Below are 24,070 nucleotides of genomic sequence, written 5' to 3'. Positions count from 1 at the left end.
CTTTTACACGCAGGTTTGGCCTTTTTGCATCCTTTCTGTGCTGCTCACCCCTTGGGTTCTGTACTGAGAACAGCTCAGCTGCACTTGAGGATCAGGGCTTAAGCCTTTACAAAGGAGAAATCATTTCTTTTCAAAACATATAATGTAAGAAATCTTTAGACTATTTATTTAAATGTTTCTAATAACATTAACAATGAGCAACACTGGGTGCTAGGGAAGAGGCTCAGAACTGTAAGTGAGTTCTTGCTTAGTGCAGCTCTGTTACTGACTCCTTGTGTGGCCTTGGGAAAGTGTCTCTGTCATTTAAAAAGTAATAAGAAAAGGAGTACTTGTGGCACCTTAGAGACTAACAGATTTATTTGAGCATAAGCTTTCGTGAGCTACAGCTCACTTTGTCGGATGAAGTGAGCTGTAGCTCACGAAAGCTTATGCTCAAATAAATTTTAGTTTCTAAGGTGCCACAAGTACTCCTTTTTTCTTTTTGCGGGTACAGACTAACACGGCTGCTACTCTGAAACCTGTCATTTAAAAAGTAATGTTTTCTTGTTTTTCTCCCCTGGGAGTTGTGAGGATTGTTGCTAGTTAACAGGCATATATAGGATTGGGTTTGGGAGGTCCTATACATGCACATGTGAAAACATGGTTTAAAATCTAAGGATAATTAGTTAGGACCAGATTGAGACCCACCCTTCAGTAGGCATGGGGAGCTGCTCATGAAATCTCCTGCTCCTGAACAAAGCAAGAATCACAACTGCAATCCCTGAGGAGCTGTGGCCTTGCTCCCTCATGGAGAACCAAGGACTAATATAGCAGTGATAATCCTAATGAATGGAGCAAAGTGCATGCCTTCAATGCACAAGGAGAACTTGGAAGGATTCTGCCTCATTCCCTTCTGGTGCTCCTCCTGGAATGGTACATGCTGGACTTTTTGCAAAATACACAACCCTGCCCTATGTTTTAAAAGCTACATCTCTGCCCCCAAATCAAATTGTTTTGCTATACACAATACTTTTACATAAAAGCACAAAATGCTGCTTTGCTGCTTTAGGATATTTTAATAACATGCCTTTGGAAGTCATGAATTCGCATCAGAATAAATATTCTTGTTTAAGGCTTTGAGATGTAATTAAAAATATGGAGTTATGAATCATTCTAGACCTAAGGCCTGATTCCCCATTGCCAGACTGTTCTTATGCCAGTGTAATTCCATGGGTTTCCATTCACTTAAACAATGTAAAACTAGAATAATGGAACAGTGAATCAGGTCCCAAATGCATATTTAGTAAAAGTCAGTGCAATCTTGTTTTGGAAGTCCAGACAAAAGACCTCATCTCTGATTTTTTCCCTCTATCTAAATAGAGTTTATTTGGGTTATTTGATTTTGACCGTGTGAATCACAGGTTCATCTAGACTAAGTGAAAGAATGACTCCATATGTGATACGGACCATCTTTGTACTGTGTGTGTGTGTACAATGTCTCGTGCAATGGGACCTTGATCCCTAACTGGGGACTTCGTGTACTATCTCAGTACAAAATAACAACAATCCTTTATTTTCATATCTGGAAGTCTGTTTCATCTCAAACAATCCCTGAAGATGTGTGTGTCAAAATGATGCTTCTGTAGCAGCTCATTTGGTTTGAATCGCATCAGGGTTAACTAGATCCTACATCCTTGCGAGGAACATAAATGGAGTTTCAGAGTAGCAGCCGTGTTAGTCTGTATCTGCAAAAAGAAAAGGAGGACTTGTTGCACCTTAGAGACTTAACAAATTTATTTGAGCATAAGCTTTCGTGAGCTACAACTCTCCATCGGATGCATCGGATAAATGGAGTTGTGTGCAGAGTGTATTGATCATTTGGACGAGACTTTAAAAATCAAGGTTGTCTTCCATGTATGAATATTAAAGATGTCATATCACATTTTACAAGTGTGGGATTTTGCCCTGATTTCTCTGGCCCAAGCTTCTCTTCCCAGCTGTTCATCCACTTGTCTGTTGCCTCCATCACAAGATTGGCTATATGAATGCTAGGCAGCATGGATGAGATTTTTGAAAGAATGCAGCCTTGTCCTAACTGTTCCTATTGAAGTCAAGAGGAGTTTTACCATTGACTTCAACAGGAATAAACTCCTTTAATTTAAATAGGAGCAAAGAGTTAGGCCATGGCTGATGGTTTTTTGAAAATGCTACCCTGTATTGCTTATAAAGTACTTTACAGTACTAGAGCGAAAAATATTATTGTGTATTAATGTAAGAGATTGCAACATGTTGATGAAAAATCAGTGATATTTTAATCCTTGATATCATAAGAGGTGGTATACATTTCAATAACCGGTTAGATTTGCTTGCTGCCACTGTTTATAGAGTTTCTGTGTCAATCAAAGTGGGCTTAGGCATTACATCAGCTAATATTTCTAACTAGTTCTCAGTTGAAAGTTCACTTCCATATTCTTTTAGTTTTAAAACAGGAGGGACATTTTTGAATGTGAGTGCATGTTTGTGCAGAAAAATTCTCTTCAAAGGCCAGCTCCTTGGCTAGTGTAAATCGGCATAGCTCCGTTAACTTCCTGGAGCTACGCTGTCTTACACCAGCTGGGGCTGTGGCATCAAATAGCTACACCTGCCTGGCGATTCTATGCAGAACTATTTTTGTTGCACTTCACCAAAGCAAAGTTTTTATTTCTGGAGTTAGCCTTTCTAAATTTTTAAAGTGAAACTGATGCTGAAGTACAGAAGCTCATGGTTTATACCTTTACTTTCAGATACAGGGATCTTTTTCTCTAGTCAGTGCATGCCACAGTTAATGCACACATACGTGTAGACTTCCTGGATTTATACTAGTTCTTCAGTCTTTTAAATTGTTGTAGTAGGTTAGTTTATTTGGGAAGGATTTTCTTCATCATCTTTGGAGATTATTAGACTGACATAATGGACCTTTTGGAATTTTCATACATTCTTTGTGCCTTAGCTCAGTTGGTATGAATCCACAGAGTGGCTATATGAATGCTTAGCCCAAGCTGAGGATCTGGTCCCTTACATAAAACTCCTGTGAACGTAAGGCATTTTACTTTCAGAGAGGGCACCTAAAAATTAGTAGTCAAAAATACTGTTCTCATATGCTAAAAATATAAACAAAACCAAAAAAAACATGAAAAATGTAGGCCACTTAGCAAGAATCCTCCCTTTTTATGTTTTGTATTTTAAGTGCAAATAATTACAGGTGCAATTGTTGTAATGTAGATTTTAGGTGCAGAAAGGTACTTGTAGATCCAAAGACATCAGCTGAGCCCACAAAGAATTATGGCTGTAGAAAAGGAGGTAGGGTTAAAATCAAGTCCATGCTGTTTGGCTTTTCTTCAGTCTGGTTTCAAAATACCCAGGAGTGCATATGGCCCAGATTCTGTGCTGCTGCCGAGGAGCGCATGCTGTAGCTTGGAAAGTTAGCTTTATGTCACCTTTGTGCTTCTCCAGTCTTTGGTTGTTTGTACTCCAGTTCTGGTCTCCTGGAATAACCTAAAGCAGCTTAGGCGCTACTCTGAATTGTGCTGGCTGCCATTGGCTGTGCCAGTAGCTGCTTATTGCTGGGGCACAGAGAAGCCCCAATTGCACTTCTTTGCCCCAACTACCCCTCCTTTGCTAGCTGCAGGAAGGTAGGTGAAATAGGAGCTGTTAGAGCAGCTCTTCACCACTTAAGGATTTTCCTACACTAGAGTGAGCCTCATGTGTCCAGCTACACCAAAGGATTTAGTGCTTTTTTTTGTGCTGGTGACACAAAGCAGGGGAGAATCCAGGCCTGTATCCTTAGAGTTAGTATCTTAAGGCCCAGTTCTGAAAACCTGTTGTTATAGAGCCTAGTCCAAAGACCACTGAAGTCAATGGAAAGATTCCTGTTGACTTCAGAGGATTTTCTCGCTCATTAGATATCAGTGAAATTATTTGGGATGAAGATTTGGGTCTTTAGCAATTTGTATTGGGAAAATTCTATATACTGTGAGCATGGTACACAGAGAGCTGGGTTAGTACAGGAAGCATATATGTTTCTTACCGTTTCCTGGCAGTTTTGTTTGTTTTTCAGTGGCAGGATATGTTGGAAATATAAACCTAGGAACAGTCTGAGTTTGTCTGGGAGCTGTGATTCCATCTTCAAGGGGTGGTTCCCAGTTTGAAGCACCTCACCCATTTTCAACTAGCACTGCTTCACTTTGGTGGCTGAATAGAAGGATAGGCAGATACTGGCAAAACAAACCTGGCACTATCTGGTCATGTGATCTATAGGTGAATGGCAATATACAGTAGATCATATTCAAATAATCGCCCAAAAAGGAATTCCACTCTGACCCATCTACTTAACTTGGGCACTCATATTTAAAGTATACGAGATAAATCTAGTAGCAGGTTTTTGCTTAGAGCCCTGAATTTTTTTGGTTACTATTATTATTTGGTAGAACAACTGCTCATACAGTTCCCTTATTGTAATGCCTTTAAGACATTGTGATAGCTTCAAATATTACCTCTGATACAAGGATACTTGATGCATCAAGCCTCATGATTATGTTAAATTCAATAATACTTCACACAGGCAGTTGTGACACACATCTTCCTAGCTCTAATATATGCTGTTCCACAGGAGAGTGTAGAAGGCCCGATCTTGCATTCTTTGTGCACTCCCAAGTTCAGGATCAGGCTTATAATGTACACAGATTTATGTGCTACTATTTGGTATAGACTTTGAAGAATTTAAGGAACTTGTTACTCTTGTATGATGGGTATGTTCCCCTGCTATGGTCACAGATCTGTGCTAGAATAAGAACTTTCTCCTTTACCAGGTGCTAGCTCCTCCCTTCTGCTTGGTCCTACCTTGAAGTCATCATCAAGCCTGTGCTTCTAGAATTACAGCCTGTTCCCATGGAGATTGCTATGATGTTGCATAGTCAGCATTCTAACTTCACTGCAGGATAAAATAAGAGGGGCAGATGAAGCATATTGATCTCTAGGAAGCCTGACTAAATTTATTATTTCATTTCACTCTCCTTAATTGTTGGGAATATGAATTTCTTTCTTCCTTTGAAAATGTATTTAAATTAAAGCCTAATTCGTACTGCAAATTTCATTCTGCTATTCCTCTTTTTCCCTCCCAGTCAAAATGGTACCGGGACTATGTCAAGACGTCAGAACACCATTCAGGATCTTTTGCAGAATTGTGTGGATTGCCTGATGCGTGCTGAACTTATAGTGCAGCCTGTGAGTCCCCTTTATTTTGCTTATCCTAAATGAATGTTAACGCTAGGTAATGGTATTTCAGAACTTTCACACAATTAGCTTTGGTTCAAAGTTGAAATCCCACTTTCCCTCTTCTCACTGATCCTTTCAGATATTCTGCAAAGGAAAGCTTGCCTTTCCTCTATTGTCCTGAAATACTATGTATCCTTTTCAGATCTCACGCTTGAAACGTGTACTTTTCACTTCCTATTGACTTTTCATTAGAACTGATTAGAAAAAGAATTAATTCCAAGATTTTCTGATTAAGAAAAAGGAACACACTTTCTGTGAAAATTGCTATGGAACATTAATCACACCAGCTTTAATTTTCAATGTTAGACTGAGACCACTGTCAGGGCAAACCATCCCCCTAAATGGCATGGCCACTTATATGCTCCCCCAAACTTTGCTGTATTCGTTCAGCAAAGTGTTCTGAGCTGCAGTTGCCCTGAAATTGAACCAGCTCTGTGCAAAACTGCTGCATCTTGACTGGTAAGGAAGGGTATGAAACTAGGCTGAGGTCCCCTTAGCTGTCTCTTCTTAAATGTATCCATTCCAGTTCTGCTGTCCCCCAGTGTAAATGCAGAGTTGGTCAGTGGTGTGCAGTGGAGTTATTCTGGATTTACACTGGAGTAACTGGGTTCGGTCCTGCCAGGTGTTGAGCACCCTGAACTCTGATTGAAATCAAAGGGAATTCAGGATGCTGAGCAGATGATTGAGGTCACTGAAATCTGAATTAAACCCACAATCTCTGCAGAGGATGTAATTAAATTTACATTTTAGGGCCCGCTGGAGACACTAATCTCTTCCAGGAATGAACTCTCTGGTTCAGAATTTTGTTTCCTTTTCTGAGTCGTTGCACGTGTGTCCATGCTTTTGGAAATGTCAGTGCCAAAGCAAATACTGTCTCTTTCGCCTAATATTATTCCAGTGGAGTTGAAACAAAAGTGCTTCATTCTGGCTCTGTGCCACTTGTTGCACTGTTTAATTTTTATTCTTTTGGGGCCAAAGAGTGTGAAGTCCATAAGAATTTTGCCTGCCTAAAGGTGGAGGGGAAAAAATGCAAGTTCAATTGTGACTGGTCCTATGTAGGTACACAAGTAGGGAGACAGGTCAGGGATCCTTTACCCCTTGTGCAGCAGCTGTGCGCATTCTGGTTTGTGCCTCTGGTAGCAATTAGTGCCAGCCTCCACAAGTTGGTAGGGACGGAGTGAGAGGGGCTGGCCATGGCCTATCCTTACTCTATCCCAAGTTAATAGCACTGGCCCCATGCAGGGCAAGTGCATTCTGTGATTCTCGGAAGGTATTTCATTTGAATCAGGACAATGTCTAGCAATTCCCACTGGGGCACAGCACTTACTTATTACTTGCTTGAAAGTGCAAAGCACCCCTCCATAAGGTCATTGGGATTTGATTCCTGGGGTGAAATATTGGCTCCATTTAGGTAAATGGGAGTTTTGCTATTGACTTCCATGAAGCTAGGATTTCATCTCTGGTGTTTATAAAGACCATATGCATTCAGGTCTTTGCAGTGAAATTGTCAATGGACTTAGGCACAGTTCTTAACACAACAACGTGGGAAATGTGACCATTGTGGACAAGTATGGAGACATTTTTCATTTTGAGGGTTAGTATGGTGGTTCCAATGCTGGATTCAAGGAAACCCAAGCTATGTGTACTAAGGAGCCTATCGTTATTTTTTGGAAGGATTTGATTTGTATCTACAGTGCTGACATTTTGGTATAGTGGGAAATAAAAAAGCAGAGACATTAATTATTATTTAAAAGTATAATCACAGAAGAGGAGATCAGAAGGAATTCCGAAATAATCACATTTCAAATCATAATGTTCATTAATATTAATTTCTTATTTATTGATTGTTGACAGAATTGAAGGCAAAAAAGTTTCTGTCTCAGAGTGCAGTGTGTCATACCTTTTTAAATGTAATTGCTCCTGATAACAGATCAAAGCATGGTCTTTCTTTTTAAATAAATTACTGAGCTGGGATTTGTACAATTTGACTTTTTTTTCTTCTGTTTCTTTTAGGAATTGAAATATGGGGATGGCATTCAAATAAGCAGGAACAGAGAACTGGAAGAATGTTTTGCACAGACTAATGAAAATATGGATATCCTCGATGGACTGATCAGAGAGATGAGGCAAATGGGCCAGCCCTGTGATTTGTATCAGAAAAGGTACGGCCATTGATGAATGACAAGAAGAATGTGCTCCCATCACATTGTAAATAAACAGCCTTCTCATTATGCCTTCAGAGCTTAAAAAACCCCAACTAGCAATGGGACAAATGATTGTGATCTTGTTTACACAAAAGTGTAAATCTGGAGTAACTCCACTGAAGTCGGTGAAATTACCCTGCTTTTATGCTGTAACTGAGATCAGAATCTGGTCCAGCATGCTGTCCTTATAGTACAGAATCTTTGGCACATGAAAGCACATACCATTTTATTCCTCTCTGTATGTGAATTGTGTCAGACCTTGTGCATATAAAGCTGGGGGAAAACCAAGCCACCTAAGTTGTCGGAAAAGATAGCTTTCATGAGATTTGTGTGCTGAGTACATAGGCATTTCTGCAGCAGAGGCAGAAATAATTACTTTCCGTGTACGTATCTGAGACTTACTGCTGCATGTGGACACCACTGGGGTTTTTTTAGTGTGGAACTTTAGCAAACAGGATTTAGCTCTGTCTGTTTGACCTACAGTAATGATCCTTCATTTGAGGATTGGCAGGATTTCCTTCTGAACCTGTCGTCCTCACTCCCCATTCAGTCAGAGGAACGAGTAAGGAGTGATATCAGGGACTGACTGTCCTTCTCACCAGACACAAATTTGCTGCCTCTGAAATGCTCACAGTTCCTGCTGCCAGAAAAGCAAGAGATCAGAAGATGGAACTAAACTCCAGTTCCCTTCATGCTAGTACAGGGCAGTACCACTCAGTAGGCCTGGTAGCATTATACTTCTCATGATATATGTCTCAGTTGCTATTCTGAGATTTTTGTCAAAGTTCTGTTTCTCAATCAGACCATTTGGGGGATTTTCTTGCACACTTACTTACTACAGTAGGAGATGGGAATTGCTTTATTTACATCTCTTCTGGGTATTTTCCTGGTTCATGCTAACTATTTCCTTTCCCTTTTCAGGCTTCTTCAGCTTCAAGAGCAAATGCGTGCCCTTTATAAAGCCATCAGTGGTCCTCGCGTCCGGAGGGCCAGCTCTAAGGGTGGTGGCTGCTATTCCTCTCAGAGCGGCTCAGGCTGGGATGAGTACACCAAACGCATCACCAGTGAATGTTTGGGCTGGATGAGACAGCAGAAGGTAAATCTATCCTAAGCACAAATAGGATAGTCAAAAATGGTGTAGCGTTGAACCTCACTTCACACTCAGTTGTGTTGTGGGAACCATCAAAATATTTTAAAAGCGGCTTGTGAGACAATGTTGCGTTGTCTCTTTAATTGCAGTTCATTATATATATGTATTTTCATTGAAATAAAGACTAGGATCCAGAACCCTATGTAACAGCGAGAAAAGGTGGCTCCCAGATGGTATAACAAAGACTGTGACCCAAAGAAATAATGGGCCATTTATTTCAGATTAGTGCTCAGCATTTGCACTCTGACTGCCTGCCTTTTTGCCTTCATATATAACTCAATGCCTCTGATTTATACCGTATTTACCCACTGTCCAGTTAAGACCATCTGCCATGGTTTTATCCTTTTGACCAGTATGGTGTAGCTAGTACCCCACTGGTGTATCTACATCCCTGCTAGAGTAGGAAAGTAGCATTGCTAGTTAGAGGACTAAGCTTTCAAAAATGGTTCCCTAAATAGCAACATTTCAGCTGTGACAAATGTTCAAAATGTACTCCGGCCACATGTGCAATATTCACATTTGTCTGTATAACCAGGTAGCGGTGTACACAGGTTGCTAAAAACACCTGTTATAACCCCGTAGTCTGGTTCTGTGCTGATGATGTGGTTACCCTATTTTTATGATTTGATATATCCCTTTGAGTGCACCCATTATCTGGATGGTGGGAGGTGTGGGGAAAAAATGGCTGCAATTGGAATTTGCACCAATCCAGCCTTGAAATTTGGATTTCTATCTCTTACTTTTCCAAAACCAAGAACTATTTAATCTGCTTATATGATAATACTTACAGCTATGGTCCCCTCTTCCTAGCTTCTGTTTACAGTGTTTGCCAGGTGGCTTTTTTGCAAACCCCATGAGGAAAGATAAGATTCTTGCACACACCCTTCAATCCTTCACACATGTGTGAATACCAGTCACTCTCTCCAGTGCTTTTGGATTCTGTAATAGCTCTAATACACAGACAGAGGCATGTTGTAGCGGTGGGTGGGGAAGTGGAGATGCACTAGCATTGTGCCTGCAGAGGCCTGGAGTAGGTATGATTCCTCCAAACATGCTGTGGGAGGAGCACACTCACTGCTAGCCCTTGTTACAGTTTAGGAAATAGTGTAGCTTACATGGGGGGACTTCCAGCTACAAGCCAGTGTGAAGACCAGAGCTCACCCACCAGCCATTGTACTTAACACAGGACACCCCATTCAGACAGGCTTACCTGTACACAGGGAGCACAGGCTTTCAGGCTGCATCCTGCATAGAAGCTTTAGAGGAAGAAGAGGGTTCACTCCCCATGCCAGTTCCCTTAGCTTACCCAGGCTGGGGCGGCCATCATTTGGCCCCTTGGCACTTTTTTTTTTTTTGTTTGACAGTTCACATTAGTTTTGAACTCTTCTCTGCTCTCTGTACTCCACAATACATACTGTATTTCACTCCCCTGGAGTTTAGGATCTATTATGCAGGGCCCAGCTACAGGACCAAGGTAACGTTTCCCCTAGTAATATGATACATGGGAAATCATTCACAGCAGCTGCTGCTTTCTGCCTCTGCTTTATATTTCTTTCATGGTGGTTTGTTGGTAGGAGAATCGGATACTAAATATCCCAACTGACTTTCCATGGTGAACAGAGGGGCAGTGAGCTGGAATTCAGCCACCCCTTATTTACACACAGGCAATCACCTAAGGTTGCTGCTGCTTCAAACACTTTGGCCTTTAGCTGAAATGAAAAGGGTCAAAGTCCTGTGTAACTTATAGATGGCCAAATGTATAAAATGGTTTCCTTCGTTGGAATCTTTCCAGCTCTGCCTTGGAATCTTTCCAGCTCTGACTAACCATGGGTGTGGCTCAGGATAGCAGGTATTGTAGTAGTAGTTGTATTGCAATGCTGAGTCATAGCGAATTGGTTCCAGGCTAATAATTACCTGATATGATCTCAGCCCAAGAGTGATATGGGTATGTATGTGTATGCACACACCACATGTTTACATATCAATATCTCTCTGACTGAGATAATATCTGGTAATTATTAGATTAGATTAGAACCAAATCTTAATATATAACATATCAAAAAAAGTGATTTGGCTCTGTTTTTACAGTAGGAAGCATAAAGATTTTGATCATCCTTGTAATGGATTTAATGGACTTTGGTATTTTAAAAATATTAAAACAAGGAATCGTGATCCTTGCTGTCAGCTTTTGTCTGGGTTCAACGTTTTTCAAAGAATGTTTCTAGAGATTTTCCCTCGACATTGCAAGCATCCCAAATAGAAATGTTACCAATTGGTAAGGCCCTACCAAATTCATGGCCATGAAAAATGCGTCACGGACTGTGAAATCTGATCTCCTCCCATGAAATCTGGTCTTTTGTGTGCTTTTACCCGATACTATACAGATATTGTGAGGAGACCAGCATTTCTCAAACTGGGAGTCCTGACCCAAAAGGGAATTGCAGTGGGGGGGTTGTGAGGTTATTTTAGGGGGGGTCACGATATTGCCACCTTTACTTCTGCCCTGCCTTCAAAGGTGGGCAAATGGAGAGTGGTGACTGTTGACCAGGCACCTAGCTCTGAAGGCAGCTCCCTGCCAGCAGCAGCACAGAAGTAAGGGTGGCAATGCCGTACCAGGCCATCTTTACTTCTGGGCTGCTGCTGGCGGCGGCTCTGCCTTCAGAGCTGGGCTCCTGGCCACTGCTCTCCAGCTGCCCGGCTCTGAAGGCAGCGCTGCTGCCAGCAGCAGCAGTGCAGAAGTAAGGGTAGCAGTACTGCAACCTCGCCTACAATAACCTTGTGATCCCCCCGCCACCCCAAAAATCCTTTTTGGGTCAGGACCCCTACAATTACATAGTGACATTTCAGATTTAAATAGCTGAAATAATGAAATTTACGATTTTTAAAATCATATGACTGTGAAATTTACCAAAATGGATTGTGAATTTGGTAGGGCCCTACTAATAAGCCACTCTGTCTTGAATGGTCCCTTACCATATGTGCTAACTACTTATGCTAAACAATCGGTTCTGCTTCACATTTTGCTGTGAGGCTAGGAGTATCTTTCCCAGACCTGAAGAGCTCTGTGTGGCTGGAAAACTTGTGTGTCTCACCAACAGAAGTTGGTCCAATAAAAGACATGCCTCACCCACCTTCTCTCTCTCGTATCCTGGGACCAATACGGCTACAACTGCATATACTGTATCAATAGGCCAGACGGACAATGTGTTCCAGAGCCATTCCAGTCTAAAAAATATAATCCAGATTCCACTCTTGGATATACCTGTGCTGCTCCCTATTGAAGTCTGTAAGTTACTGTAATTTATTTTGATGGAAATGTGATGTGTAACTGAGAGTAGAATTTGGCTCCGTGTGCTTTCATAAGCTACCTGAATCTCATAGAGTCACAGGGCCAGATTCTGTTTCTAGAAACCATCAAAGCAGATCCTGTGATGTCAATTAAGTTACACTGGGAAACATAAAGGAACGGTTTAGCTCAGACCCACTAGAAATGAAAATATACCTTATCTAGTCCAGTTTTAAGTGACTCAAGTGATGGTTCCTCAACAACTGTTAGAAGCCTGTTACACCATCTAATATATCTCACTTTTAAGAAACTTTTAAACTCCTATTCTGAGCTTCCTTTTGCTCAGTTGTACACCTTACCTCCTAGAGTCAGATTTCCCTGTGTGTGTGTTTCGCTGGTGCTTTGTTTTGGGTAATATGTGCCTTATTGCAGATGAAAAGACGTGCTTTCCCTTTTTTTCTTCAGGTTGAAATGGAATTAGTGAAATGGGGTTTTGATGGAGCAGCTATTGAGCAACAAATTAATGACCACAGGAGATTTCACAATGCCATTGGGGACTATCGCTGGCATCTGGACAAAGTGAAAACAGATCTGGTAATAGACTTTCTCCACCCTTCTAAGTTCATATCCACAGGCTGCTAAAATTACTGCAGCAGTGAGGATAGCCAGGTGTCTTCTGTTCAAAAGGCCTGGCTGTCAAGATTTCAGGATGCTTGTAATCCCCCTTGCCCTTTTTGCTGTTCCTTTCTTTTTCCAACATCTCCATGAAGATAACGATATTGAGCAATGATGTGGAATTGCATAACTTTGTACAAATCTTAACAAATCAATCCGTACAACACTTCAGGAGGGTAGGTCAGTGTTGTTGTTCCCATTTTATAGCTAGGGGAGTCTGATACCCAGAGATTAAGGGCTAGATTGTGCCCTGTAAGTACAGCCGTGAGCAAGGGGTGCTGGGAAGACAGCTCCACCCCAGGAGCAGACCAGGCAGGTATTTTGTCTGACGTCTCTGAGGCACAACACCTTCCCTGTTCCCCTTTGGTTCTAGAGTGGGGAATGGGGCAGGCCTTTAAAAGGTGGTGCTTACATCCGCCTGATACTTGGCCAGCAAGTGGGAGGAATGGGGGAGCCAAAGCTCCACCCTTCTTTATTCCTTTCCCATGCACTTGGTCACATGGAAGCCCAAGGGCTGTGTGCTACAGACCTGGAGCCAAGACCTAAGTGTGTCTTTCTCGGCCAAGCAGAATGGGGTTCGGGGTGGCAGGGGGAGCATACTCCTTTTTACTCCCCTGCTTGGACAAGTAAGAAGGGTTACAACCTAGCCCTGTGTGATTTACCTGATGTTCCGCAAGGAGTCAGTGGCAGACCGGAGATTAAAAACAAGAACTTGCAGCTCCATGCTGCAAACCACGAGACGGTGCTGTCTCTGGGTATATATCTACAGTGCACGCTCCTTACAGCGGCGTGTGGAGTACATACACTGCACTCTTCCTTAGCATGGCTATAAATAGCAGCGTTGATGGTGAAGCACTCTTAGGTGAAGAAAGACACACCTGAACCCTTGCGTATATACTCTACACAGCTCTCTATATGCCCAAGCAATTCCTCCCCCATCCACACTGCTATGTTTAGCAATGTAGTGCCCCACTACCTCCTTGCTACTAGAGCCTTTGCTTGTCGCTGGATGCTGCCTAGCCTTTCCCCACTACCTCCCCACTGTCAGAGCCTTTCACTGATGTGTGTAGCTACACGCTGCAGCGTGGATGCAACTTGCTTTTCACTGCAGCATGTATCTAGACAAACCCTAAACGCTGCTGCCAGGGGTGTGCTGTGTGCGCATAGCGTTGTAGAAATTGTAAGGCTATCCACTAGTTCTAAAAATGTGTCCGTTCCATGTAATTGCATGGGACACCCACTTTCAGGAGCAGTTCTGTGTATTACAGAGACAATGTGCGTACCAAACAGCACTGGGGAGATTGCTCATCCAAAGCATGGTCAGATGACTGTCTTGGTGCTGCCCAAGGGGTGCTGGAGCTCTGCACCACCCCCTGCGGAAATCTTTGCCAAAGTGTGCAGTCTGGGGCTTAGGTAATTGGGTCATAAGAGCACGATTTTTTTAGTTCCTGTAACTGAAATATGAGCAGACAACTGAGCCTATCTGACATCAGTTCATGAGACAGAGTATGAGTTCATTCAGCCCTAATATCTGTCTGTTTTAGGATTGTCTGTGGCACCCATCGCTATAGTATGTAAGCATCCTGGAGTAGGCACAGATCTCTCATCTCTAGGTTTGTCATAGGCAAAGCGCACTAAATAATTTTTGTCTTTTGTTTCAGCGTGAGAAGGCTGCAGTTCATCAGCTAGAAGAAGAATATGAAACCCTGCTGGTAAGCACACTTGTTTACCTCTGACATGGAATGCGCGCTCGGTTTGATTTATTTTATCCCTTATTGTATCAAATGTAAAACAATTAGTCTCCTGTGCAGAGGCCCAGCCCACAACTTGTGCACCTTGCCAGTCCCACTTCAGCCTGGTCTGCAGAGGGGTGAATTTCATCCTCACTGCAGGTTGGATTTTAAAATGGAGATGCTGACAGTGTCTTAATTTTCACTCTTGTATCATAGTCTTTTATGCATCTTGTTGACCTGAGTTCCACTTCTAGGGGTCTGTTCTGCTGTTGGCATACGAACGTAACTCCCACTAGCAGTAAGGAGACTTAACGGGGGGAGCAGCCAAAAAGACCCCTTCATTTTTAGTCTCTTTCTCTTATTTTGGTATCTTCCTTGCCTGTGCAATTCACTCCCTACTGTTTGCTGCAGTGGTACCTGAAGTTCACTACTCTCTGGTCTACAGCAGATTTATCCCTTGCTGGGCTCTGCTAATGGTTGTACCAGTAACAATCGCTCATTGTGTTTCTCTTTAGATCAGTGGGGCTTCCTTGAACTATTTCCTCCTCTTGGAAGTAAATAGATGCACCTCTTTAACAACCCAAACCCACTCCACAAAACATATACAAATACTGAGTCATGCTGTTGTATTTATGTTTGAACCGAATGTTTTCAGAGGCTGATGACTTCTGGATCCCACTACTTAATAAATCCAGACACTGTCTATTTTCAACAGTTGTCTTGCAATAATTTTTTTGTATGAATTGTAAAAAGGTGCATTTTGTGATTCTGATTTTTTTTTAACCTTTTGGTTTTATTGTTTCTTGTTTTTCCTTGTAGAGATCCTCCTTTGAGAGAATGGATCAACTGCGTCAGTTTCAGAACCTCATCCAAGCCACTAGCAGAGAGATCATGTGGATCAATGACTGTGAGGAAGAGGAGCTTCTGTATGACTGGAGTGATAGGAACACAGATATTGCCAGGAAGCAGGAGGCCTTTTCTGTAAGTTAGTGCCAAGAAAACCCCTCCCCGTGGACTTTTCATAATAAATCCTGATGATGGGGCACTGCATTGCTTAGGAGATTGGTACTGTCTGAATTCCTTCACTTGCCAGGTTGCTAGTTTGTATCTATCTCGGTTGGGTAGTTACTGTGTGGTGGGTATTTAAATCAGGATTGGATGTCTTTTTAAAAGAGAGGCTGAGGCTAAATTAGAAGTCATGGGCTTGCCGCAGGAACCGCTGGTAGATATTCTATCCACTGCGCTAAGCAGGAGGTCAGACTAGATAGCCATAATGGTCTTTTCTGGCTTTAAAATCTGTGACTCTCTGGTGCCCTCTGTGATGTGGCTTGGTAACCTTAGGCCAGTTCCTTATGGACTGATAGCCACATTAAAACCCCATTATTTCCATTAGCACGTCTGTTGGCAAACTGCAGACACCAGCGATCGCACGGACATAGAGAAGAAACTACTGTCTCACCTCTATTAATTGTCTCTCGACACACAGGGAGTGTTGGGAGAGAGAGCTTGCATTGTCACTGTCTGTGTCCTTCACTGTCCAGCTGTCTAAATGCAGCTTCTTTCCCAAGCACTACACTCTTTTAAAGAAGAAAACAAAATTTACAGTTCTAAGCAGATACTTTGTCATGTTACGTTAGATTTTTGCAAGGTGCTGCAAGTTTTCCTTTGATCACTGCACGTAGACCGTAAGAATTAGAGGGTGGCTTTGTTGCCCTGCAGCCCCAGGAGTAGCATTGGAGAAGTTATTCTTTTAACAGGGTTTTTTTTTAATGGACTATATTAATATATCACTTTGAATACATTACATTTAATTTTTATACGCTAGTAGTTTTCTGCAGTACTTTTTCATCCTTTAACATGTTTTGGAAACTCTTATTAAACAAGATAATGACGTGATTTGTTAATTCGCCTTTGACGTGGTGTTTAATGCTGTGCTTTGTATTCACAGAAACGCATGAGCCAGTTGGAGCTTAAAGAAAAAGAGCTCAACAAACTTAAGCAAGAAAGTGACCAACTAGTACTCAATCAGCACCCTGCTTCTGACAAAATTGAGGTAGGTTAGGCTGTCTGGGGTTAAACCCGATCCCATAGTTCTTCTCTGAGTGAAATTCCCAGTAAAATGGAAGGTCTGTAAACTAAATGCCATATTTGTATGGCAGCTCCAAGGAGACCCATTTGTTGGCAAAACTGATCATTTTCCTAAAGGAAGGAAAGTGCGTGTGTGTTTAGAAAATTCATGGTTGGTCTTAAGGCAGTATTTAGATGTATCCTAAATTCCTTCATCTCGCATGGATTGATTTATATGAAACATAGTTAATTGTAGCTAGGCATCTCATTCTTGTTGCTCTGATTGTTTAGCTGCCCAGGTTGTGAAGGTAGCCACACTTTCTCCAACTGAAATGTAGAATGTAAGTCAATAGCTAGGCCAAGAAATTTTGTTTTCACAATTTGGAATACATTGTTTTGTCTTATCTAACATTTAAAGAGACTCCATCAATTTGAAAATAACATTTCTGTCTGAAAACATTAGAACTACTATAGTTACAAGTAACATCTAAGAACACTGTAACTGAAAAGTTACTGGGGAAAAAAGATTTTCCTTTATTTTTCAGATTGCTTACTTTGTGCATTTGACAGCGCTTTGTGTAAAGTCAATATTCACCATTTCCTCTCTATAGTCAGTTAGCTGGTCAGTGGCTGCCTTGCGGAAAAGTGAAATTATTTCCATGAGTCAAGTCACTCACAGTTGCATGTATTTGCAGTAGCAGACCCTGCCTTTGTAGATAGCTTAAAGAAAAAGAATCATGTTCTAGGCTTGAGGTGAGTGGAAGATTGGTGCAATGAATCATGGTTTTTTAAAATTAATTTTTTTAGGCATACATGGACACACTGCAAACTCAGTGGAGCTGGATTCTTCAGATCACCAAATGCATTGATGTTCATCTGAAGGAGAACGCAGCATACTTTCAGGTGAGTTCTGGTGTTTGCAGTAATAATGCTCTTTGTGAATCAGAAGTTTTATTCCTCTTCATTTATACTTCAAGCTTTGTATAACATTTTTTGAAAATGTCACATATCAAAAACTCAATTAGATTACCAATTTTGAGTAACATAAGACCATGTTCTCTGGCCCTTCCTAGAGTAAAATTCCCATTGATTTCAGTGCGAGTTTTGCTCAAATAAGAACTGCAGAATTAGGCCTGTTGATTTGACCAACAATTCATAGGAAGTCTGGCATTTCCCTTTCCCAAACTACTTTCTGTAGTTTGATTAAAAGCATGAACTTTGTCCCTAGGTACCTGAAAGCCATTTTCCTATGTCCAAATCTTCATATATTCATATAGTTATGTATCAAGTACCAAGTAACATTATATTATTGTTTTATACAGTGCACTTTTCCATAATGTAAATTGGGATTCTCATGTTAGATAATGATTCTGATTCCTTTTACTTGTGAAAATACCCATCCCTTCTTAAAGGAGTAGTTTCTGAGAGTTGTGTAACTGAAATCACAATCCTTCTTTGTAGTTTTTTGAAGAGGCCCAGTCAACTGAAAACTACCTGAAGAACCTACAGGACTCTGTCAGAAAGAAGTACATATGTGATAAGAACATGACACTCCAGAGCCTGCTGGAACAGATCAAAGAACTTGAGGTACTGTCACACCTTACAGATTTCACTAACAAATTATGGGCCTGCTCCAATTGAAATCAATGGCAAAACTCTCATCGATTTCAGCAGAAGCAGGATTGGGCCCATTTTGGGTACTAATGCATGCTGTTCTCTAGAATATAAGACAGAATGACACTACATTAGTGGATCTTTCTGGTGATATCTCGTATATGGGTCAGCATCATTTGAATTTGTATTTCATCACTTCATAGGCAATTTGCTAAACATTGTGTTATGTAATATAGTGTGGGCCCAGCTCATTTCCAGGTGTAAGGCATGCTAGAAAATAGAGAGAATAGACATCAGATGAATTTGTAGGCACCAAAACAGATTCTCTTCCTTCCCTTCCCAAAGAAGTATAGTATGCTTAATAAAGGATCTAACACATAATTTTATATTATAATAGTCTCCTTGGAAATCTTAAGACTTGAAGCTATATTTGACTTAAATGTTCATCAGGAGCTGGTCATACAGTCCTGACTTATTCCTTATTCAGAGAAAACAGCCAATTATTTTAATGGGAGCTTGCCTGAACAAGAAATGGGTGAAGATTCAGGGTGCTACTGTTTTGATTCTGAGAGCATGCATAGTGTGCTATGCCCCAGGCTTTTGCACTTCACTTTAAACAAATCATAGATCTGGATAAAACACTGTGGGATGCCTCAGTAGCTGGCAGAGCTGTAGAAATACTTGAATTCACTTACAGCCTTTTTAAAAAAAAAAAAAAAAACAGAGTTTTTTTTTCATAGATCAAATCCCGGTCCCATTGAGGTCAACAGAAGTTTTGCTGCTGACTTCGGGGAGAGCCAGATGTGGGCCATTGTGACATTAATACAGATGTATGAAGAGTTTTTTTTTTTAATGACATGTTTAAAATACAATTTACCTTTCCAGAATGAACGAGAGAAAATTTTGGAATACAAGAGGCAAGTGCAGAACTTGGTGAATAAATCCAGGAAGATTGTGCAGTTGAAGTCTCGTAACCCAGACTACAGGAGTAACAAGCCCATTATCCTCAAGGCCCTGTGTGACTACAAACAGGATCTGGTAGAGTACTCATTACAGACTGAGAATGAATCCTATAAAAAGTAGAGCTGACCAAATAATTCCCAATGAATCACTGATCTGATAAATGTAACCCTTTAATCCTCTCTTGGTCAAGATTTGAATGTTTTGAATTGATTTGAATCTTTCTTAATAGTTTGCTCAAATATTCGTAACTGTACTGTGTCACTTTGTTGTTGTTGGTCAGAGATATTGCATGCTATTGTTTCTGTCCCCTGATTGGATGAATTCACAATTTGTCCTGGAGCAGATATTTACACATGCAAATGTAAAGTTCCTCCGTGGATCAGAGGGCCAGCGCAAGGTTCTCCACACAACTCAAATGCTGGATAGGAGCTGATAGGGAACTGCAGGTGGAGGAGCCATTGAGGGGTGCCTGAACAGCCTTGCATGCTGTGGAAAGGGTCTCCACACCAGCCCTAGACCTGTATTCATGACTGCACAGTGCCTGAGTTATTGGGCTGTACACTGGAGAGGTGTTTTTGAGGGCAAACAGAGGGAGGAATCGTCCCTTCCTGGATATGGAGGGCAGTGGAGATGCATTGTGGCCATGACTGCAGCCTCAGGGCTGCAGGAGCTCCTGGCCGACATGGATGGTGGATCTGGGTAATTCTGGGCCACGAGCACGGTGCTTTGGGAAATGCCAGTTATGCACTGGGTCTCCTTATGCCACCATAGGAAGTGGGTTAAAGCCACAGACACTGCCCACCCCTCCCCACACCCCTGGTTAATGGTCTGTCTGTCTTGCCTAGAAAACCATATTTTGCTTAAACATAAGAAAAATATTTTAAAAAATAATTCTCCTGCTTTACTTACAGAAAACTGTGCGTAAAGGAGACGAATGCATACTGAAGGACAACACTGAACGCAGCAAATGGCTTGTGACTGGCCCAGGAGGAGTGGATATGCTGGTGCCATCTGTCGGTCTTATTATTCCTCCTCCTAATCCATTAGCTGTGGATCTTGCTACTAAGTGAGTTACTGACAAGGTTCTGAATATTTTGCCTAGGTTTGGGAAGAGTCTGTTTAAAAAGCCCTGCTTTATCATTTGGGCCCAATGAGGCACAGGAGTAAAGGATCAGGCCCCTTATTTGTAGAAATTCACCCCATGGGTGAAACTTGGTGCATACTAAGACCATTTAAAAATCAAATTGAAAAAGAAATGTTTGTCTGCATCCCTGCTCCCTAACAATCTCAGCTGCCTTGGAGCCATTGGGAACTGACACAGATTAGAGCGGACCACAGGCTACTCTAACTTGTGCCAGGGGTTGGCCTGATGCGAAGCAGCTGTAGGATTGGGAACTTCCCCTCTGACAGCCACACTGAGTACTCCTGGACAGCAGTTGTGCATCTGGCCTGGAGAGTCTGAATAGTCTTCAGCCAAAACTTTTTGTGGCCTTTGCTGGTTTGTGTCACACTTCTAACATCACTTTAATATGGCCTGCATGGGATGGGGGGAAAATGGATTGTGCCCCTTTTTGGCTGCTTCATCATGTGAAAAAGCCTTCTTCCTTTTCACTAGTAGCTTCACATGTCCTTGTGATTAAAATACGTTGTAAAACTTGAAATACTACCTGTAAATTAATTTGTATTTTCTGGTTTAAAAATAAGCAAAAGCTAGTTGACAGGGATCATTTCTAGTAACAGGACAGTCTCAGCACACAGGTAGATAGGCTGACTGGAGTTTCTCAAACTAATGTTTCTGTGATGGGCAGGAGGCTTAGAAGTTCTAACTTGGGAGTTCTCAAACTGGGGGTTGGGACTCCTCTGGGGGTTGCAAGGTATTACATGGGGGATCATGATCTGCCAGCCTCAACCCCAAACCCCCCTTCACCTCCAGCATTTATAATGGTGTTAAATATTTAAAAAAGTGTTTTTCATGTATAAGGGGGGTCGCTCTCAGAGGGTTGCTGTGAAAGGGGTCAACAGTACAAAAGTTTGAGAACCACTGTTCTAACTGATTGTGAAATCTCTTTTCCCATCTCAGGATTGAGCAGTACTATGAAGCTATTCTGGCTCTGTGGAACCAGCTATACATCAACATGAAGAGTCTGGTGTCCTGGCACTATTGCATGATTGACATTGAGAAAATCAGGGCTATGACTATTGCTAAGGTGGGTATTCAGTTGGCCTTCACAGTGGTGCTTGGCCTTTCCATACAGCTATGCCAGGTGACTAGACTTCTTGCTATGCCAAGCAATGCTCACTATGTCCAATTCAGCTGTCTCTCTCTAACACACACTAGAATGTGGGGAGCTCTGAACTCCCAGGACTCTGATTTAGAACAGCCTAAACTCTATCTCAGGTTACAGCATGCACATTAGTTAGAGCCTTGCATGAATACAAAAATTTGGATCCACATCAAATTTATGAACTGCGAAGAGGGTAAACAATACAGATATCCTTGGATATAAAGCAGATAGCCATGGATTTGTAGAGCTCTGCACATTCATATGGTAGGAGGACTGGGGTCCAGAACAGCGATTCATCATTAAAGTGGGCCAAAGCTCAGAAAATCAGTCACCAAAAGCCTGAAGTACTGGTATTGCCACTGACCACACATACCATACTGGTACTGGTGTCACGTGTAGTCATGTCTAGACCCACTATGTTAGACTTTATGACTTTGTTGTACAAGGGACTGTAGAGATATAAAATCTTTCATTCTGTTAATGGAGAAGCAAAACACATTCCTATTTGACTGTGGAAGGGAGATACTGGAAGATTAGCAAGTAGGAAAGTTTGCCTTGTGGGTCCTTTCATAGCCCCTTCTCCATTATGTACTGCTGGTACTGACAGGTGCTGAGGTGTGAACAGCAGACCCATTAAGTTACATTCACTCTCTGGCTGCCAAAGTTTGGTGATATCTGCTCTACAGAGCACTCAGTTTCAATTATAGATAGGCTGGGGAACTTCGTTCTAAAGTGTGCAACCTCTATTGTTTCATAGCACAGCTAGGCTAACCTATTTCCTGGTAATTAACTTCTCATTAGCCTGATCCGGTTGTTCCATTTTTAACAATTTCTGCATCTTTGTTTTAGCTGAAAACAATGCGCGCAGAAGATTATCAGAGAATCATAACTGATCTGGAGATCCATTACCAAGAATTCCTTAGGAACAGTCAAGGCTCAGAGATGTTTGGTGATGATGACAAACGGAAAATCCAGACTCAGTTCACTGATGCTCAGAAGCACTATCAAACCTTGGTTATACAACTGCCAAATCAACAACGGCCACAGCAACAGCAGCAAGGTTTGTCTGGGAGTTTTTTTTAGTGATTAAATGTTTTTTTGTTTTGTTTTTTTTTCATGAAAATATTTATGTTTAAACTCTCTCTTTGGCTAGGTCCAATGTCATTTAAAATCAATAAAGACTCCTGTTGACTTCACTGGGCACTGGATTGGGCCCCTACAGGCACAGGAAATTTAAGAAAATCCATTTAAGATGCGTGCCTAAGAAACTCTATTGCTTATCCCAAGAAAACAAAACTGCATGTGCAATAGTTTGCACAGAGGAACAAATTGTGTTCTCAGTTACACTGGTGTGAATCTGAACTTATCCCGGCAAAGTCAGTGGAGATGCTGTGGGTTTGCACCAGCACAAAGGAGAGCAGAAGTTAGCCCATATTGTGTATTTACAGTGATCAGAAAATAAAACCTCATTCTTGCATTTTTTTTTTTTTTTTTTTTTTTTTTAATACAGCCTTTTCTTTGTGGCACCTGATTTTTTTTGTTTGTTCTATTATAGCTGCATAAGAACAGATGAAGGATTGGGAATCTTAATTCCACAAGCCAAATGAACTATTAAGTCAAATTGTTATTGTCTTGACTTTGCATGTTAGCTCTTTGACAGGTTTCATATGCCAGTGGTTATCTCCCAATATGTTCTACAGTGATAACAACTGAAGTCACTCAGTTGGATGCATCAAAACAAGTTCTAATTAATGAAAAAAACCGGGAACTTGAGAAGCAGGAGGCCTGGCTGCTGACAGAACTCCAGAAACTTCGTCGGCAAATAGAAATCTGCGAGATGCGTATGGTGCAACGAACTCCGCTCAGAGTGGATCAGGGGGCTTCCCACAATTTTTCAGTCAAAGTAAATGAGTTGGAGGTAAGTGTAGATGTTTTTTCCCTGAGCCTTTCAGTCCCAGTGTGAACATTTCCGGTAGATTTTGCTGTATTGCATTCCAGATCAGCTAGGAAATAGATAAATCCTGTTCTTTTCTCTGAGTGTTTGTGAGTGTAATTGAGAGAAGACATTTTACAAGTGGGAACTAACTATAGTTCTATGGATTGGATTTTCATTCTTCCCTTGGGGGATTAAACAGAAAGAGACGACAATCTGATTTTAGAAGCAAACCCTATTGAACTAGATGCAGGCCCCCCTGGCCCGTAGCATGAGTTCACGTTTTGCACACATGCAAAAGCAATGTTAACATCTTCCTGCACTGATAATCCCTGCAGCTGTAATCTGTGTGAAATGCAGACTGCATGCTCCATGTTTATAGGCTCTGTCCCTGAATTTTCCTTCCATTGCTTTGACTGCTGCAGACCTATGGGCTAAGAACTCTGAAGGGGGGAATGGATCAGAAAAGTGACACCTGGCAGTTCTGCTCCTGACCATGACTTTTTGGTTATGTGGCTGTTCATAGCCTGAATTGCGCCCATATGATTAAAAATATGACCAGCTTCAGTTAATTGTATTAGACTGTACTTCAGTGTCCCCTTTATGCAAGATACCTCAGTGGCTCAGAAAGCAATAAGAAAAGAAGCTGGTTTTCTTTTTCTGAACTGACTCATTTTTCAAGGGTGAAATCCCCCAGGGGCATGGAAGCTGCAAAAACCTCCAGAAAAGCAGGACCATGGCAGTGCTGCTGTAGGGGTTGGGCAGTGCCAAAGCAGGCACTGTTGTTGGTCCCTGTAGAGATGAACTTCATGTAGCCCAGCGTAGAGCAGGAGGGGCTTGGGGGAGGAGTGGCCAGTGGTTCTACAAT

At 41.6% G+C, this 24,070-nt stretch overlaps 1 protein-coding gene across 5 annotated transcripts in view; it reads left to right on the top strand.

The window, feature by feature from the left end:
- The window catches only part of LOC119851219 (desmoplakin), a 50,349-nt gene that overhangs the window by 7,457 nt on the left and 18,822 nt on the right, over positions 1-24,070 (top strand). For 3 of the 5 annotated variants that reach the window (XM_038390689.2, XM_038390686.2, XM_038390687.2), the window contains exons 2-15: positions 5,139-5,241; positions 7,306-7,454; positions 8,418-8,592; positions 12,398-12,526; positions 14,269-14,319; positions 15,160-15,321; positions 16,289-16,393; positions 17,215-17,310; positions 17,869-17,994; positions 18,907-19,059; positions 19,896-20,050; positions 21,065-21,191; positions 22,119-22,329; positions 22,970-23,187. In XM_038390689.2, the coding sequence (XP_038246617.1) occupies positions 5,139-5,241; positions 7,306-7,454; positions 8,418-8,592; positions 12,398-12,526; positions 14,269-14,319; positions 15,160-15,321; positions 16,289-16,393; positions 17,215-17,310; positions 17,869-17,994; positions 18,907-19,059; positions 19,896-20,050; positions 21,065-21,191; positions 22,119-22,329; positions 22,970-23,187 (1,960 nt within the window). Of the gene's footprint in view, positions 1-5,138; positions 5,242-7,305; positions 7,455-8,417; positions 8,593-12,397; positions 12,527-14,268; positions 14,320-15,159; positions 15,322-16,288; positions 16,394-17,214; positions 17,311-17,868; positions 17,995-18,906; positions 19,060-19,895; positions 20,051-21,064; positions 21,192-22,118; positions 22,330-22,685; positions 22,689-22,966; positions 23,188-24,070 lie in introns of all 5 variants that reach the window. The other 2 variants (XM_043508347.1, XM_043508348.1) reach the window with 1 other exon arrangement.

Source organism: Dermochelys coriacea, chromosome 2 (genome assembly GCF_009764565.3).
Source record: "Dermochelys coriacea isolate rDerCor1 chromosome 2, rDerCor1.pri.v4, whole genome shotgun sequence".
In the NCBI taxonomy this organism is placed as follows: Eukaryota; Metazoa; Chordata; order Testudines; family Dermochelyidae; genus Dermochelys; species Dermochelys coriacea.
This window is presented reverse-complemented; position numbering and strand designations above follow the sequence as displayed.